The sequence below is a fragment of the Bufo gargarizans genome, chromosome 2, assembly GCF_014858855.1.
Source record: "Bufo gargarizans isolate SCDJY-AF-19 chromosome 2, ASM1485885v1, whole genome shotgun sequence".
Lineage (NCBI taxonomy): Eukaryota > Metazoa > Chordata > Amphibia > Anura > Bufonidae > Bufo > Bufo gargarizans.
The window spans coordinates 73,981,033-73,999,651 of NC_058081.1; the positions used below are offsets into that span (position 1 = coordinate 73,981,033).

Consider the following 18,619-nt stretch of genomic DNA (forward strand, 5'->3'; position numbering starts at 1 on the left):
AGAGTATCTAAAACCTGCCAGAGATATCTTAGACTTTACATAGGCAGCCTTCACACGGTGCAGACTTTGTTGTTCCGTTCACCTGAATAGGGTTGATTTGGTGGCACAAGGACCTCTGTAAGCCCCATTCAGACGAATGAAAGTGATTTTCAGGCTCAGCTATTTCTACAACAAGCTCTACAGCATGTGAAGGTGCCCTTGTTTTGAGTATGATGAGAAAAACACTGCAAGATAGGCTCTTGCAAGAATTTGCTATCACAAAGGGAAGGAGAACTTGTGAAGGTGCCATCAAGACGTTCCTAGATCTTCTTGTGGATCATACAAGCACCTGTCAGTAGAAAAGAGAAGTGTTCACAGCTCAGTGGAGACATTTCACATTACTTACCTTTCTGGCACTGGAACGATTGGGCATAAGGAAACTGCTTTGCTGTCTGTAGTGTACTGGCTAGGGGATAGTGCATAATCACATAACTGTGATCCTGTTGGGGGAAAAAATTATAATAATAAAATGCGGTTTATGAAATTGATGGAAAGAGCTGCATTTAAAGTTTGAAGAGTAAGGGCTGTTTCACACGAGCGGATGTCGAGCGTGACATCCGCTGCGTGAAAGAGTGCAAAGACCCGATGCGGACAGCAGAAGCACGGAGCATTAGCATGATTGATAATGCTCCGTGCCCTTCTGTGATCTCTTTACTACAAAATCACAGTGACAACTTTATCTCACTGTGATTTCGTAGTAAAGAGATCACGGAGCTAATGCTCCGTGCTTCTGCTGTCCGCATCGGGTCTTGGCTGTCATTCACGCAGCGGATGTCATGCTCGGCATCCGCTTGTGTGAAACGGCCCTTAACGCTGGGTTCACACCTGAGCGTTTTACAGCTCGTTCCTACGCGCTGTAAAACGCACAACAGGCAAGAACCAATGATTCCCTATGGGAATGGTTCTCACCTGGGCGTTTTACAGCGCGTACGATCGCGCTGTAAAACGCCCGACGCTCAAACAAGTGCTTGAGCTTTTTTTTGGGCGTTTGTCGCGCGTTCCCGCACATAGAAATTCGGGAACGCGCGACAATGTGTGAACGCCAGTCTCTGTATGCGCGATTGTAAACGCCCGTACAATCGCGCATACAGAGCGCTCGTTTCAGAACGCTCAGGTCTGAACCCAGCGTAAGAGTCTGAACACCGCCACACCCTATACACAGTACTTTTAGTAGCGGCTGTTCTGGGGATTGCAGCTTTGTCCCATTTCCTTTGAAACTTGGGATTGGCAGGGATGGTGAGAATCAGAGCTGCTCCCACTTAATACTCATGGTCTATCATACGGACAGGCCATCAATTTTAATTACTCCCTTTATTAAAGCTTAGGCTACTTTCACACTTGCGTTTTGTGCGGATCCGTCATTGACGGATCCATTCAGATAATACAACCGTCTGCACCCGTTCAGAACGGATCCATTTGTATTATCTTTAACATAGCCAAAATGGATCCGTCCTGAACACCATTGAAAGTCAATGGAGGACGGATCCGATTTCTATTGTGCCAGATTGTGTCAGTGAAAACGCATCCGTCCCCATTGACTTACATTGTGTGCCAGGACGGATCCGTTTGGCTCAGTTTCATCAGACAGACACCAAAACGCTGCAGGCAGATGTCCGTCTCCAGAGCGGAATGGAGACTGAACTGATGAATTCTGAGCGGATCCTTTTCCATTCAGAATGCATTAGTGCAAAACGGATCCGTTTTGGACCGCTTGTGAGAGCCCTGAACGGATCTCAAACGGAAAGCCAAAACACCAGTGTGAAAGTAGCCTTAGTTTTATAATGAAATGCTCTGCAACTTTCTAACATCTTCTTTTTAAGCTCTTGGCTGTCTGTGAAGAAGAAGAATTCTGTCACATAAAGCTGCTCAGAAGATTTCTATAGGAAAAAAGCACTTTAACATGATGATTAAACTGGCAATTTTATGTTTGACTTCTTTCCCCCCCCCTTATTCACCATACCTTAATCTAAGGTTATAAAGGATCCGACAGTATATTTTATAGCTATGGGAAACGCTGAAATCTCTTTTATTATCCCCTAGTTAGATATTAATACATAAATCTTTTTATTGCTGCTGTAAATGCAAATCTGGACTTGAAGATATGGGAAACCCCTTAGGAGAACAGTTGACTTCTAGACCAAGTTCCACACCTGCAGGGAGGTCTTGCTTTCATGAAGATGTTAATTCCAAAACAGAAAAAGCTTAAAGGGGTTGTCTCACTTCAGCAAATGGCATTTATTATGTAGAGAAAATTTATAGAAACCACTTACTAATGTATTGTTATTCTCCATATTGCTTCCTTTGTTGGCTGGATTCATTTTTCCATCACATTACACACTGCTCCTTTCCATGGTTACGACCACCTGCAGTCCATCAGCAGTGGCCGTTTTTGCACAGTCCAGAAAAAGCCCTGGCATCTCTGGTTACCAGGACCATAGGAGTGCACATAGTCCAGCATTTTTTCCTGTAGTGTGCATATACGGCCAGCGCTGATTGCGGAGTGCTCGTAACATGGAAACGAGTAATATATAATGTGATGGAAAAATGAATCCAGCCAGCAAAGGAGGCAATATGGACAGTCACAATACATTAGTAAGTGCCTTGTATTAACTTTCTCTACATGATTAGGGCTCATGCACATGACCGTATGTATTTTGTGGTCCGCAAAAAATACGGATGACGTCCGTATGCATTTTGTATTTTGCAGAACGGAACAGCTGGCCCTTCATAGAACAGTACTATCCTTGTCCGTAATGCGGACAATAATAGGACACCTATTTTTTTTTTGCGGAACGAAAATATGGACATACGGAATGCACACGGAGTAACGTCCGTTTTTTTTGCGCACCCATTGAAGTGAATGGTTCCGCATATTGTCCGCAAAAAAACCCGGAACGGACACGGAAATAAAATACGTTTGTGTGCATGAGCCCTAAATGTCATTTGCTGAAGTGAGACAACCTCTTTAACCACCTAACTGTTTTGCTAGAGTCCACCTCCAGTAGTAGGAAAAGTAGCCAACTGGAGGTGGAGGGCTGCTTTAGATGCTGTTATCTCCTGAATGGTAGCAGCTAGTCTGTTTGAAAGCTGGCATTCAGGAGATAACAGCATCTAAAGCAGCCCTCCCCCTCCAGTTAGCTACTTTCCGTACTGCTGGAGCTGGACTCTAGCAAAACAGTTAGGTGGTTAAAGGGGTTGTCTGCTTTTTTTAAATTGATGACCTATTCTCAGGATAGGTCATCAATATCAGATCGGCGGGTGGGGGCAACTTCCGGGACCCCTGCCGATCAGCTGTTTGAAGTGACCGCAGCATTCGTACAAGCACTGCCTTCTCTTCGCTGTTTACCTGCTCACCATCGCAACTTTAGTGAAAACTGCAGGATTTGGGGATTTTTTTTTAAATAGTGACATGAAAAAAATTAAATAAAAAAATCACTAACAATAAAATAAAAAAATACATTTAATACAAAAACTTGACTGACACAATAGGTCATGTACTTATAACACTCCCTTTAAGATATTGATTCCTCTACTTTAAGATATTAATTCTTAAAGGGGCTGACATTTTGGCGCTGTTCTTCAGACCCCACAGTGTGGTCAGTGGTGGTAATTATACTTACCTGATCCCCACCACTGGGTTCTAGCTCAAATGGGTCTGCAGGTCCCGGGTCCTCCCACGTTCCATGTGCGGCATGTGACCACTGTAGCCAGTGACTGGCCACAGTGGTCGCATGTAAACCATGTGGCAAGTCAATGGGTCACGAGCCACACAGCTGACACATCGCCATTGCGGCAAGTAATCAGCTACAGCGGTCACATGCTCCATGTCTAACCGGATGTTGCAATGGGGAGACCAGGGACCGGCAGAGCCTATGGGGCAGGGAAGGAGCCAGACGCCAGTGGCAGAGATCAGACTGGAATGATTACCATCACAGGTCTGGTCAAGCTGCGGGGTCTCTAAAAGCACGCTAAAAAGGTTAACCAAGATTCAACCAACAAGTTACACACAATCTCCACTTGGGGACACATTGAAAGTCATAAGGGATCTACAGTAGTATTATTTTAAATAAATTCACAGGTTTAAAAGTTGTCCCCTGAACCACTGCATACCAGGAACACCCTACATGATCTGGTGTTTGTGGACTGAAATGTTGCATTAACAAGCATGAATAAACACTGGATCTATTGGTGAGTGCTGTGGTTCTTTTGCTCTATATACCCTGGATTCTGATCAAGGTTATAGTCCATAGTGCCCACTAGGTCTAACAATAGGACATGATTTCCTGTTCTGTGGAGGTAACTTTTTAGTAGCCTTCTCATTATCATCATAGGTAGAATTACAATGACTTTATATAGATAACAGTTTAATCAATAGCAGTTTTCCTCAGTTTTTCACATCGTCCTCTAGCAACCATCAGTGAAAGACAGACCATCCTTTTTTCAGTGTACTTTTTTTCCCCACTGATCCATTGATTTGAATACACAAATCCTGCAGAACATGCTGAGATTTTATTCTGAAGGACGGATAATCAATTAAAATACTGACGTGTGGGATTACATATAGCAATCTAAGGATTCATGTACACAACAGTATCTGTTTTGCGGTCCGCAAAACACAGATAACGTCTGTGGTGAGTCCACTTTTTTTTTTTTCAAACCCATTGACTTCAATAGGTCCATGTTCCGGATTTTGTGTCCAAGAATAGGACATGTTCCACCGTTTGTTTTTTGCAGACCAAAAGAATTAAATGAGTCTGTGTGCAAATGTGGATCGGACATGGATACAAAATTCGGCTGTGTACTTGAGCCCTTATTCCAAAATCCATGAAAGCACTTGACACATCTTTCAGCAGGCCCGCGTGCCAGAATTTGAAAACTATGCCAGCTATGAGCTTGTATATATAACATAAGCCAGTTTCTGGCTTAAAGGGGTTTTCCCATCTCAGACAATGGGGGCATATCGCTAGGATATGCCCCCATTGTCAGATAGGTGCGGGTCCCTCCGCTGGGACCCGCACCTACAACGAGAACGAAGCGGGGAGCGCTGTGGCTGGGAGGACCCCGGATTTCCCGGGAATCCGTCCACCACCAGGCGTTGCTCCCATAGAATTGAAAGGGAGCACACCGCGTATGCGCGGCCCATGCTCCTATTCATTTCTATGGGGCAGGCGGCAATAGCCGAGCCAGCACTCTGCTATTTTCAGCGGCCCCATAGAAATGAACGGAGGGCGGATGCGCATGCGCCCTCTGTTTATTTCCCCGCTCTGTTCTCATTGTAGGTGCGGACCCGCACCTATCAGACAATGAGGGGATAACCTAGCGATATGCCCCCATTGTCTGAGATGGGAATACCCCTTTAAAAGGCAATGTACACCTTCGGAGACCTTTTTTTATGATTGCATTTTATTCATTTCAGGCTAAAAATCATTTTTTCAATTGGTCTTTATTAAAAATATTGAACCGTTCTATCACAAAAGGTTAACTGTCTAGCTGTGTGAATCGTACTTTTTACTTTTAATTTGTGCCGGTCATCTAATAATCCTTTACTAAGAGGTCATAAAAACTTAAGTGGCTTAAATAAGTGATCAGTAAGATAAGAACTATAATGAGTGTCTATAATGTCAGAGAGCAGAGCTAAGGAGCCCGTCAGCTCCCCAACTGATGGAAAAAGAGAAAATCCACAGGCTGCTGCTAGAGCATCTCAACTCTGTACAGAAAAAAAAAAAAAAGGACTCCATATGTGTAATAAAGACCAAATAAAAAAATGATTTTCAGCTCAAAATGAGTACAATGCAATCATAAAAAAAAAACTGCCCCCAAAGGTGTACATACCATTTAAATCTAATGGACCACAGGAGGACATGCCCATTCCACATTAGAAAATTATACCTTAGCTTCTTGCAAAAAGCTACCAAACGCTATCCCTGAAACAACCACTGTTTTAGAGGTACAGATGTTCATCCACGGGCCATTCATTTGGGATGCCTTTGGAATACCTAAAATATACATCTCCACACTTACCATTTGTTTCAGCAAATTTTTTTACATCATTTAAGGTCTTGAGCTCTTGTCGAGGACACTCAGAAACACACAATGCCATGGACTTTATTTTTCGGTGCACTAAATCCAAATTGCAAGGGTTCAAGAAAAAAACATACCTAATGATCATAGAATCAGGGGAATAAAAAAAAAAAAAGAAAGAATGATACAATTAGACAAGTTAAGTGCATGGAACTGAATGACAATAAGCAAAACCTATAAAACAAGGAGCACAAAATTTTATTACAGCAATACAAAGCCAACGTGACGAATGGCCAGCACTGTCAATGTATGCAGACCAACATTTGTGTGCTGTCATAAGTGAACTGTAGCGGCTTGTCTAAACCCTACCCCTTCTACCGCGGAATAACCATGTGAGTGGCATCAGCAAACAGCTCTTTTATTCGTGGGGGGCAGCTAAAGTTTTTTTTTTTTTTTTAAACCAACAACAAATCAATTATGAGTACACATCAAAACTGCCCCACAGCCAATAACTTACTACTGTGAATCCGCTAATAGAATTTTGCTAAAGAAACACTTACTTGCGGTTGGTGTGGTCAAGGCCACTATTTTCAACGCCTTCAACTTTAGTGTTCTTCTGCCCGCAAATGTTTCCATAACTGTCATAACCAGAAACTAAACGGGAGGCGGCTCCAGTGGCAATAGAAAATCCACAGATAAAGCCCTACGTTACAAGAATACCATAATGGTTACAAAAATATCTAGGAATTAAGCCTGCAAATACTTTATTCAACTAAGGCAAAAATCAGACACATCGGAAGACATTTTCAGTTTTGCTCATCTGCCCAATTAGGGACTGGATAGCAACAGTAGAAATGTACAAGTTTTTATCTATTCTTTCCTGCGCCATAGGATTCCCTCTTGGTTGTGGCTAAATAGTTACATAGGGAGAATGATTGAAAAAACACATGATACATATCCATGACGTGAATGGAGAGAAGGGTGATAGCTAAAAAAAAAATTTTTTTTTTTTACACGCAACATGAACCAATCTGCCCTAAAGGAGAGAAACTTCCCTTCCCTCAAACAAGAATTCTACTCATTGGCATTTGATGTTATCACCTAAGCTGTTCCTGCTGTGACCGGCCACGGAGGTGACTATTCCACAGAACTTGTCCCTTAGGCCTCCTGCACACGACCGTTGTGTGCACCCGTGGCCGTTGTGCCGTTTTCCGTTTTTTTTCACGGACCCATTGACTTTCAATGGGTCCGTGGAAAAATCGGAAAATGCACCGTTTGGCAGCCGCATCCGTGAGCCGTGTTTCCTGGCCGTGAAAAAAATATGACCTGTCCTATTTTTTTCACGGCCAACGGTTCACGGGCCCATTCAAGTCAATGGGTCCGTGAAAGAACACGGATGCACACAAGATTGGCATCCGTGTCCGTGATCCGTGGCCGTAGGTTTTAGTTTCATACAGACGGATCCGAAGATCCGTCTGCATAAAAGCTTTTTCAGAGCTGAGTTTTCACTTCGTGAAAACTCAGATCCGACAGTATATTCTAACACAGAGGCGTTCCCATGGTGATGGGACGCTTCTAGTTAGAATACACTACAAACTGTGTACAAGACTGCCCCCTGCTGCCTGGCAGCACCCGATCTCTTACAGGGGGATATGATAGTACAATTAACCCCATCAGGTGCGGCACCTGAAGGGGTTAATTGTACTATCATATCCCCCTGTAAGAGATCAGGGCTGCCAGGCAGCAGGGGGCAGACCCCCCCCCCTCCCCAGTTTGAATATCATTGTGCGGCCCCCCCCCTCCCCTGTTGTTAACTCGTTGGTGGCCAGTGTGCGCACCCCCCTCCCTCCCTCCCTCTATTGTTTTAATACATTGGGGCCAGTGTGCGCGCGCCCCCCCAACCCCCCCCTCCCTCCCTCTATTGTTTTAATACATTGGGGCCAGTGTGCGCACCCCCCCAACCCCCCCCCCTCCCTCCCTCTATTGTAATAATAGCATTGGGGCCAGTGTGCGCACACCCCCCCCCCCCCCCCCGATCATCGGTGGCAGCGGAGTAGAAGATTTTCATACTTACCTGGCTGCTGGCTGCTGCGATGTCTGCGTCCGGCCGGGAGCTCCTCCTACTGGTAAGTGACAGCAATGCGCCGCACAGACCTGTCACTTACCAGTAGGAGGAGCTCCCGGCCGGACACAGAGATCGCAGCAGCCAGCAGCCAGGTAAGTATGAATCTTCTACTCCGCTGCCACCGATGATCGGGGGGGGGGGGGGGGGGGGGGCACACTGGCCCCAATGCTATTATTACAATAGAGGGAGGGAGGGGGGGGGGGTTGGGGGGGCGCGCACACTGGCCCCAATGCTATTATTACAATAGAGGGAGGGAGGGGGGGGGTTGGGGGGGCGCGCACACTGGCCCCAATGCTATTATTACAATAGAGGGAGGGAGGGAGGGGGGTGCGCACACTGGCCACCAACGAGTTAACAACAGGGGAGGGGGGGCCCACTGGCCACCAATGAGTTAAAAACAGGGGGGGGGGGGTCTGCCCCCTGCTGCCTGGCAGCACCTGCCAGGCAGCAGGGGACAGTCATGTACACAGTTTTTTTGTATATTCTAACCTGAAGCGTCTCCATCACCATGGGAACGCCTCTGTGTTAGAATATACTGTCGGAAATGAGTTTCACGATGTAGCTCATATCCGACAGTATATTCTAACATAGAGGCGTTCCCATGGTGATGGGGACGCTACAAGTTAAAATATACCATCGGATTGGAGAAAACTCCAATCCGATGGTATAACAGAACTCCAGACTTTACATTGAAAGTCAATGGGGACGGATCCGTTTGAAATGGCACCATATTGTGTCAACATCAAACGGATCCGTCCCCATTGACTTGCATTGTAATTCAGGACGGATCCGTTTGGCTCCGCACGGCCAGGCGGACACCAAAATGACTTTTTTTTCATGTCCGTGGATCCTCCAAAAATCAAGGAAGACCCACGGACGGAAAAACGGTCACGGATCACGGACCAACGGAACCCCGTTTTGCGGACCGTGAAAAAAAACGTCCGTGTGCATGAGGCCTTATGGTAAAGCCTTGCCTCTGGAGGCTAAACTATCTATATATATATATATATATATATATATATATATATATATATATATATATATATATGAATAGACAGGTTAGAGTGTTAGAGTATCTTCACACAGTAAAAATCACTAACCACAGTTTTTTACCACAGTTCTGCAGCTAGATCTGTGTGCTGCCATGCGCCGTGGTTCCTGTGTATGAACTGCACCAAGAAGCTGGATCTTTCAGTTTTTTATGCCATGTGGTTTTAGAAATCGCACACAGAAGAAACTGTGTTGTGTAAACCATGGTGCGGGTTTTCCACTGACAGAGGAAAAAAAAGGCTCATGGAAAAAAGGGTGTGTGAACAAGCACATGTTTTAGGTTAATAAACTGTGTGGCCTCAGTATAAGGCCGAGTTCACACGAACGTGTGTGACCCGTGCTCGTGCTGCGGCCCGCAAACAGCGGGCCGCAATGCACGATCGCCGGCCGTAGGTCAGCCGCATCGGATCGCGGACCCATTCACTTTAATGGGTCCGCGATCCGCCCGTTCCGCTAAAAGATAGGACATGTTCTATCTTTTTGCGGAACGGAGGTACGGGACGTAACCCCACGGAAGCACTCCGTAGTGCTTCCGAGGGGTCCCGTCCCATGCGGCCGTTCCGCTATTCCGGATTTGCGGACCCATTGAAGTGAATGGGTCCGCATCCGTGAATCGGAATGCACACGGAACTGTGGCCGTGTATTGCGACCCGCGATTTGCGGGCCGCAATACGGCCACAGATCACACACGTTCGTGTGAACTAGGCCTAAAACATAGGTGGCGTTCACTTGCTCCTCATAGAAACACATTGTGTACTGCACTTTTTGTGATTAGATAATCTGGCGCAGGTGCCTATATCAACTGCGGTCTAAAAACCAACACCAAATATGCCTACAATGATAAATTCTCCCTCGAGACCCCGCTTTCTTGGAATTTCTTCAGACCATCCAATCAAATGTCCAAAGGTATTATAACTATTCATGGCCTTAAAACTATTACCCTCTATAGATAATTCATCTGCGACAGGAATAACTCAAGATACAGTGGGGGAAATAATTATTTGACCCCTCACTGATTTTGTAAGTTTGTCCAATGACAAAGAAATGAAAAGTCTCAGAACAGTATCATTTCAATGGTAGGTTTATTGTAACAGTGGCAGATAGCACATCAAAAGGAAAATCGAAAAAATAACTTTAAATAAAAGATAGCAACTGATTTGCATTTCATTGAGTGAAATAAGTATTTGAACCCTCTAACAAAAAAAGACTTAATACTTGGTGGAAAAACCCTTGTTTGCAAGCACAGAGGTCAAACGTTTCTTGTAATTGATGACCAAGTTTGCGCACATTTTAGGAGGAATGTTGGTCCACTCCTCTTTGCAGATCATCTCTAAATCCCTAAGGTTTCGAGGCTGTCTCTGTGCAACTCTGAGCTTGAGCTCCCTCCATAGGTTTTCGATTGGATTAAGGTCCGGAGACTGACTAGGCCACTCCATGACCTTAATGTGCTTCTTCTTGAGCCACTCCTTTGTTGCCTTTGCTGTATGTTTTGGGTCATTGTCGTGCTGGAACACCCATCCACGACCCATTTTCAGTTTCCTGGCAGAGGGAAGGAGGTTGTCGCTCAGGATTTCACGATACATGGCTCCGTCCATTTTCCCGTTTATGCGAATAAGTTGTCCTGTGCCCTTAGCAGAAAAACACCCCCAAAGCAAAATGTTTCCACCCCCATGCTTGACGGTGGGGACGGTGTTTTGGGGGTCATAGGCAGCATTTTTCTTCCTCCAAACACAGCGAGTTGAGTTAATGCCAAAGAGCTCTATTTTGGTCTCATCAGACCACAGCACCTTCTCCCAGTCACTCTCTGAATCATTCAGGTGTTCATTGGCAAACTTCAGACGGGCCTGCACATGTGCCTTCCTGAGCAGGGGGACCTTGCGAGCCCTGCAGGATTTTAATCCATTGCGGTGTAATGTGTTTCCAATGGTTTTCTTGGTGACTGTGGTCCCTGCTAATTTGAGGTCATTAACTAACTCCTCCCGTGTAGTTCTAGGATGCTTTTTCACCTTTCTCAGAACCATTGACACCCCACGAGGTGAGATCTTGCGTGGAGCCCCAGAGCGAGGTCGATTGATGGTCATTTTGTGCTCCTTCCATTTTCGAACAATCGCACCAACAGTTGTCACCTTCTCTCCCAGCTTCTTGCTAATGGTTTTGTAGCCCATTCCAGCCTTGTGCAGGTCTACAATTTTGTCTCTGACATCCTTGGACAGCTCTTTGGTCTTTCCCATGTTGGAGAGTTTGGAGTCTGCTTGATTGATTGATTCTGTGGACAGGTGTCTTTTATACAGGTGACTAGTTAAGACAGGTGTCCTTAATGAGGGTGACTAATTGAGTAGAAGTGTCTAACCACTCTGTGGGAGCCAGAACTCTTAATGGTTGGTAGGGGTTCAAATACTTATTTCACTCAATGAAATGCAAATCAGTTGCTATCTTTTATTTAAAGTTATTTTTTCGATTTTCCTTTTGATGTGCTATCTGCCACTGTTACAATAAACCTACCATTGAAATGATACTGTTCTGAGACTTTTCATTTCTTTGTCATTGGACAAACTTACAAAATCAGTGAGGGGTCAAATAATTATTTCCCCCACTGTAGCTGTGTGTATACTCGCACAACCAAAGCCCACCCAAAACATATCCATGACTACAATGTTGCCTCCTTGCCACGTACGGTTGCAGATTGGATACTGCAATCGATGAACATTTTGCCAAACCCCTTCCTCCTCTTCTAGACGCCATACACTTTGATGCCAGTAGAATTAAAATCCAACCCAATTCTGTCCTCCGTGATTAAAGTCTGACAATATACTAGACCAATGTTCCCCAACCTGTGAGGAAGACTATAATTCCTATCATGCCCTGATAGTGTGTGGCTATCAGTGCATGATGGGAATCATAGTTTTGCAACAGCGGTAGAAACACAGGTAGGAGATCACCGTGCTTAGATGAAAATCATCCTTTGCCGCCCTCCAAGTCTGGACCTATCGATGAGGCAAGAGACTTGGAGGGCGGGCAAAGGCAGAGGCTGGGGAGGAGTAAAGTGAAAAGAAGGCAGAGCAGCCTGGGCACCTACACACAGAACGCCGCCCCTGGGCACTTGCGAGTGCTCACATTTGCATATGAATTAAACTTAGTTTTTCCTGCTGGTGCAAGTCTAAAGACAAAGACAAAGACACCGTTACAATCCTGTATAGGTGTGCTACAGAGCCATGTAAGCACTGTATATGGCCATATGGAGGTGACAGACTCCCTTTAACCGCCTCCGGACCGCCTAACGCAGGATCGCGTTCCGGAGGCGGCAGCGCTGCGCACAGTCACGCATATAAGAGTCATCTCGCGAGACGCGAGATGACGCGCTTAGCCGGCCCGCACATGCACATCGCGGGCCGGCAAAAGTTAGAGGGGGGTCACCAGCCTGCCAGCCAATGATCGTTGCTGGCAGGCTGGCGATTTTTAAAATGACAAATCACAAGCCATCTAACACATCATATTAGTAAATATGATGTGTTAAATGGCTTCCCTGCTCCTGGTCTTGGTTCCCTGCTGGTCCTTTTGGTCTTGGTTCCAGCAGAGGAGCAGGCTTCACAGTGAGTAGCACCAAACACCACACTTAGCCCCAGATCACCCCCCTGCACCCCAATTAACCCCTTGATCACCCCTTCTTGCCCCTGTCAATCACTAGTGAAAGTGAAAAAAAGTGATCAGTGTAAACTGTCACTTTTTTTTTTTCACTGGTATTGACGGTTAGGTTTTAGGGATAGTTTAGGCCTTGGTTAGGTAGTTTAGCGCCCAGCCCACCGCAGTCACTTATTCGCTGATTAGCGTATCGCTAATCAGCATTTGTACTTTTATAGTATCTGTAAGTGATCAAAACTGATCACAGTCAGATCTATAATAGTATTAGTGTCACCTTAGTTCGCCCTCCACCCAAAACGCAGTGTTTGCCCGATCAGGCCTAATCGGTCGCCCACACGTGCGTTCGCCCATGCCCGCCCCGTCGCAGTGACCCAAAAAATGTTTTTTTTGATCACTGCGCATTCACTTTACAAGCGCTGCGGCGATAAAAAAAATCAGTTTTGATATTTTTTATCAACCGCAGCGGCCTCCGGTACTTCGCTAGCCTCCCATTTGTAAGACAGGCTTGCTTTTTTTTCTTGGGTAGTCTCAGGGAATACCCCTAAATTTAGGTATTCTTCTGAAGAGGCCTACAGGCTTCTGACCCAGTCGGATGAGGAATGGGAACCCTCATCTGACGAATCCAGCGGGTCAGAATATGAACCTGTAGAAAGCAGTGGCACTCTGACTCAAAGTTCGGACGAGGAGGTTGAGGTCCCTGATACCACCAGGCGTACCCGGCCCCGTGTTGCTAGACCACAGGTTGCGCAGGATCCACTTCAAGGGCAGCAGAGTGGGGCTGGCGCTGTCGGATTACGTGGTGAGGCATACACCAGCAGCGTAGTCCTCCCTGGACCTAGTACCAGCACTGCCGTACAACATGGTGAAGTGGCGAGCACCAGAAGGGCAGTTGAAGCTGGTACGGTGGCACGTGCATTACAGGGAGTGCAGAATTATTAGGCAAGTTGTATTTTTGAGGATTAATTTTATTATTGAACAACAACCATGTTCTCAATGAACCCAAAAAACTCATTAATATCAAAGCTGAATATTTTTGGAAGTAGTTTTTAGTTTGTTTTTAGTTTTAGCTATTTTAGGGGGATATCTGTGTGTGCAGGTGACTATTACTGTACATAATTATTAGGCAACTTAACAAAAAACAAATATATACCCATTTCAATTATTTATTTTTACGAGTGAAACCAATATAACATCTCAACATTCACAAATATACATTTCTGACATTCAAAAACAAAACAAAAACAAATCAGTGACCAATATAGCCACCTTTCTTTGCAAGGACACTCAAAAGCCTGCCATCCATGGATTCTGTCAGTGTTTTGATCTGTTCACCATCAACATTGCGTGCAGCAGCAACCACAGCCTCCCAGACACCTTTCAGAGAGGTGTACTGTTTTCCCTCCTTGTAAATCTCACATTTGATGATGGACCACAGGTTCTCAATGGGGTTCAGATCAGGTGAACAAGGAGGCCATGTCATTAGATTTTCTTCTTTTATACACTTTCTTGCCAGCCACGTTGTGGAGTACTTGGACGCGTGTGATGGAGCATTGTCCTGCATGAAATTCATGTTTTTCTTACCTTGCAGACTTCTTCCTGTACCACTGCTTGAAGAAGGTGTCTTCCAGAAACTGGCAGTAGGACTGGGAGTTGAGCTTCACTCCATCCTCAACCCAAAAAGGCCCCACAAGCTCATCTTTGATGATACCAGCCCAAACCAGTACTCCACCTCCACCTTGCTGGCGTCTGAGTCGGACTGGAGCTCTCTGCCCTTTACCAATCCAGCCATCTGGCCCATCAAGACTCACTCTCATTTCATCAGTCCATAAAACCTTAGAAAAATCAGTCTTGAGATATTTCTTGGCCCAGTCTTGACGTTTCAGCTTGTGTGTCTTGTTCAGTGGTGGTCGTCTTTCAGCCTTTCTTACCATGGCCATGTCTCTGAGTATTGCACACCTTGTGCTTTTGGGCACTCCAGTGATGTTGCAGCTCTGAAATATGGCCAAACTGGTGGCAAGTGGCATCTTGGCAGCTGCACGCTTGACTTTTCTCAGTTCATGGGCAGTTATTTTGCGCCTTGGTTTTTCCACACGCTTCTTGCGACCCTGTTGACTATTTTGAATGAAACGCTTGATTGTTCGATGATCACGCTTCAGAAGCTTTGCAATTTTAAGAGTGCTGCATCCCTCTGCAAGATATCTCACTATTTTTGACTTTTCTGAGCCTGTCAAGTCCTTCTTTTGACCCATTTTGCCAAAGGAAAAGGAAGTTGCCTAATAATTATGCACACCTGATATAGGGTGTTGATGTCATTAGACCACACCCCTTCTCATTACAGAGATGCACATCAAATAATATGCTTAATTGGTAGTAGGCTTTCGAGCCTATACAGCTTGGAGTAAGACAACATGCATAAAGAGGATGATGTGGTCAAAATACTCATTTGCCTAATAATTCTGCACGTAGTGTAGTTACCCCGTCGCAGCCACCGCAAAGACGGGCCCGTAGACCCCCTAGAATCCCTGAGGTGCTGGCAAATCCTGATTGGCAGCCCCCAACTTCAGCCGCACCTGTAGTTCCCCCTTTCACTGCCCAGTCTGGAGTTCGGGTTGAGACAGCTCAGATCGGTTCAGCCCTGGGATTTTTTGAGCGGTTCTTGACTGCGGAGCTCTTGGACTTTTGTGGCAGAAACAAACCGGTATGCCACACAATTTATATCCGCCAACCCGGGAAGCTTTTATGCCCAGCCTTTCCGGTGGAAACCAGTCCAAGTTTCCGAATTAAACATTTTTCTGGGCCTTCTCCTCAACATGGGTCTAACCAAAAAGCATGAATTGCGGTCATATTGGTCCACAAACCCAATTCATCACATGCCCATGTTCTCTGCTGCCATGTCCAGGGCACGATTTGAGGCCATCCTGCGTTTCCTGCACTTTAGTGATAACACCACCTCCCGTCCCAGAGGCCACCCAGCTTTTGACCGGCTCCACAAAATTCGGCCCCTCATAGACCACTTCAACCAGAAATTTGCAGATTTGTATACCCCTGAGCAAAACATCTGCGCAGACGAGTCCCTAATACATTTTACCGGGCGCCTTGGCTTCAAACAATACATCCCAAGCAAGCGCGCCCGGTATGGGGTCAAATTGTATAAGCTCTGTGAAAGGGCTACAGGCTATACCCACAAATTTCAGATCTATGAGGGTAAAGATCAGACCCTGGAGCCGGTCGGTTGCCCCGACTACCTGGGGAGCAGTGGGAAGACAGTCTGGGACTTGGTGTCACCCTTATTTGGCAAGGGGTACCATCTTTATGTGGACAATTTCTACACAAGTGTGGCCCTCTTCAGGCATTTGTTTCTAGAACAGATTGGCTGCTGTGGCACCGCGCGAACTAGTCACGCGGGCTTCCCCCAACGGCTCGTTAACACCCGTCTTGCAAGGGGGGAGAGGGCTGCCTTGTGTAACGAAGAACTGCTCGCGGTGAAATGGAGAGACAAGCGTAACGTTTACATGCTCTCCTCTATTCACGCAGACACAACAATCCAAATTGAGCGAGCAACCAGAGTCATTGAAAAGCCCCTCTCAGTCCACGACTATAATTTGCTCATGGGAGGGGTGGACTTCAATGACCAGATGTTGTCTCCGTATTTAGTTTCCCGACGCACCAGACGCTGGTATAAGAAGGTGTCTGTAGATTTGATTTAATTGGCTGCATATAATAGTTTTGTTCTCTACAGTAAGGCTGGGAGAACAGGATCCTTCGTCCAATTTTAGGAAGAGATCATCGAGAACCTCCTGTACCCAGGAGGTTCCGTGGCCCCATCCACCAGTGTAGTTAGCCGTCTACACGAGCGACATTTCCCCAGTGTCGTTCCTGGTACCTCAACCCAACCGTCACCCCGAAAAAGATGTCATGTCTGTAGCAGGAGTGGAATAAGGCGTGACACCCGCTATTTCTGTCCTGACTGCCCTGACCACCCTGCCCTATGCTTTGGAGAGTGTTTCCGGAAGTACCACACACAGGTACACTTAGCATAGGGATCACATCTCACCAGGACAGGCACACAGGGCTATTAGGGCCCATTCACACACAGAGCTGCTGCAAACCTCTCCTTTCACCTGGGACAAAGGGCATAATGTACTTCGCCACATCTTTGGGCGATTTGCACATTGTCCCATGGGAGATGTGTGGCGAATTTTATTCCCTACCACGAAAGACTACACATACTTCTCCGCATCTCACAACACATACCACCGCCTGGACTATGTATTCATTTCCCACTCCCTACTTGACTTGCGCCCGATTGCGGGGATAGAACCTGCTCTGTTCTCAGATCATTCCATGACATGGGTGTCTCTGGACATTGGCGACCCCTCCAGGTCATTTGGTTCCTGGAAGCTCAATGACAATATACTTAGGGACCCTATTTGTGCTGCGGACATTAGGTCCGCCCTCACTGACTTTGCCTTAAATCACGAATCCGACCCCTCTACCCCGACCATTCAGTGGGAAGCCCTGAAATGTGTCATAAGAGGCAGGTTTATCTCACACGCTTCTAGACTCAAGAAAATTAGAGCTGGGGAAGTTAAATCACTATTGATAAAACTGGAGGATCTGGAGCAGAAACATAAGGGATCGCTCTCGTGCGAGGCTTTCCAGGAGCTATGTGAGACTCGCACAGCTTTGAAGAAAATAATAGATCAAAAGTACCTGGGCGCTAGGGACAGATTGCAGAAGCTCTTCTATGGTCATGGTGATAAAAGTGGCAAATTGCTGGCGAGGATGCTGCGGGCCAAATCGAACGCCTCCTATATTTCCTCCCTGAATCGTAGGTCAGGTGGGAAAATACATGCTACGAGAGATATGCTACAAGAATTCCGCTCCTACTATGAGGAATTGTATAATATTAAAGGGAAGTACGCGGATTTACCCATAGAAGCCAAATCTAAAAAGATTAGGGACTATACAGGTCCTTCTCAAAAAATTAGCATATTGTGATAAAGTTCATTATTTTCTGTAATGTACTGATAAACATTAGACTTTCATATATTTTAGATTCATTACACACCAACTGAAGTAGTTCAAGCCTTTTATTGTTTTAATATTGATGATTTTGGCATACAGCTCATGAAAACCCAAAATTCCTATCTCAAAAAATTAGCATATCATGAAAAGGTTCTCTAAACGAGCTATTAACCTAATCATCTGAATCAACTAATTAACTCTAAACACCTGCAAAAGATTCCTGAGGCTTTTAAAAACTCCCAGCCTGGTTCATTACTCAAAACCGCAATCATGGGTAAGACTGCCGACCTGACTGCTGTCCAGAAGGCCATCATTGACACCCTCAAGCAAGAGGGTAAGACACAGAAAGAAATTTCTGAACGAATAGACTGTTCCCAGAGTGCTGTATCAAGGCACCTCAGTGGGAAGTCTGTGGGAAGGAAAAAGTGTGGCAGAAAACGCTGCACAACGAGAAGAGGTGACCGGACCCTGAGGAAGATTGTGGAGAAGGACCGATTCCAGACCTTGGGGGACCTGCGGAAGCAGTGGACTGAGTCTGGAGTAGAAACATCCAGAGCCACCGTGTACAGGCGTGTGCAGGAAATGGGCTACAGGTGCCGCATTCCCCAGGTCAAGCCACTTTTGAACCAGAAACAGCGACAGAAGCGCCTGACCTGGGCTACAGAGAAGTTACAGACTGTTGCTCAGTGGTCCAAAGTACTTTTTTCGGATGAAAGC

General features: G+C 45.9%; 1 protein-coding gene across 1 annotated transcript in view; it reads right to left on the bottom strand.

The window, feature by feature from the left end:
* LOC122929472 (choline transporter-like protein 1) overlaps positions 1–18,619 on the bottom strand; it is a 179,468-nt gene that overhangs the window by 87,738 nt on the left and 73,111 nt on the right. Inside the window, exons 3-5 of the mRNA XM_044283063.1 lie at positions 6,621–6,763; positions 6,061–6,197; positions 386–479 (exon numbers count right to left, since the gene is read on the bottom strand). Coding sequence (XP_044138998.1) covers positions 386–479; positions 6,061–6,197; positions 6,621–6,763 — 374 coding nt within the window. The remainder of the gene's footprint in view (positions 1–385; positions 480–6,060; positions 6,198–6,620; positions 6,764–18,619) is intronic.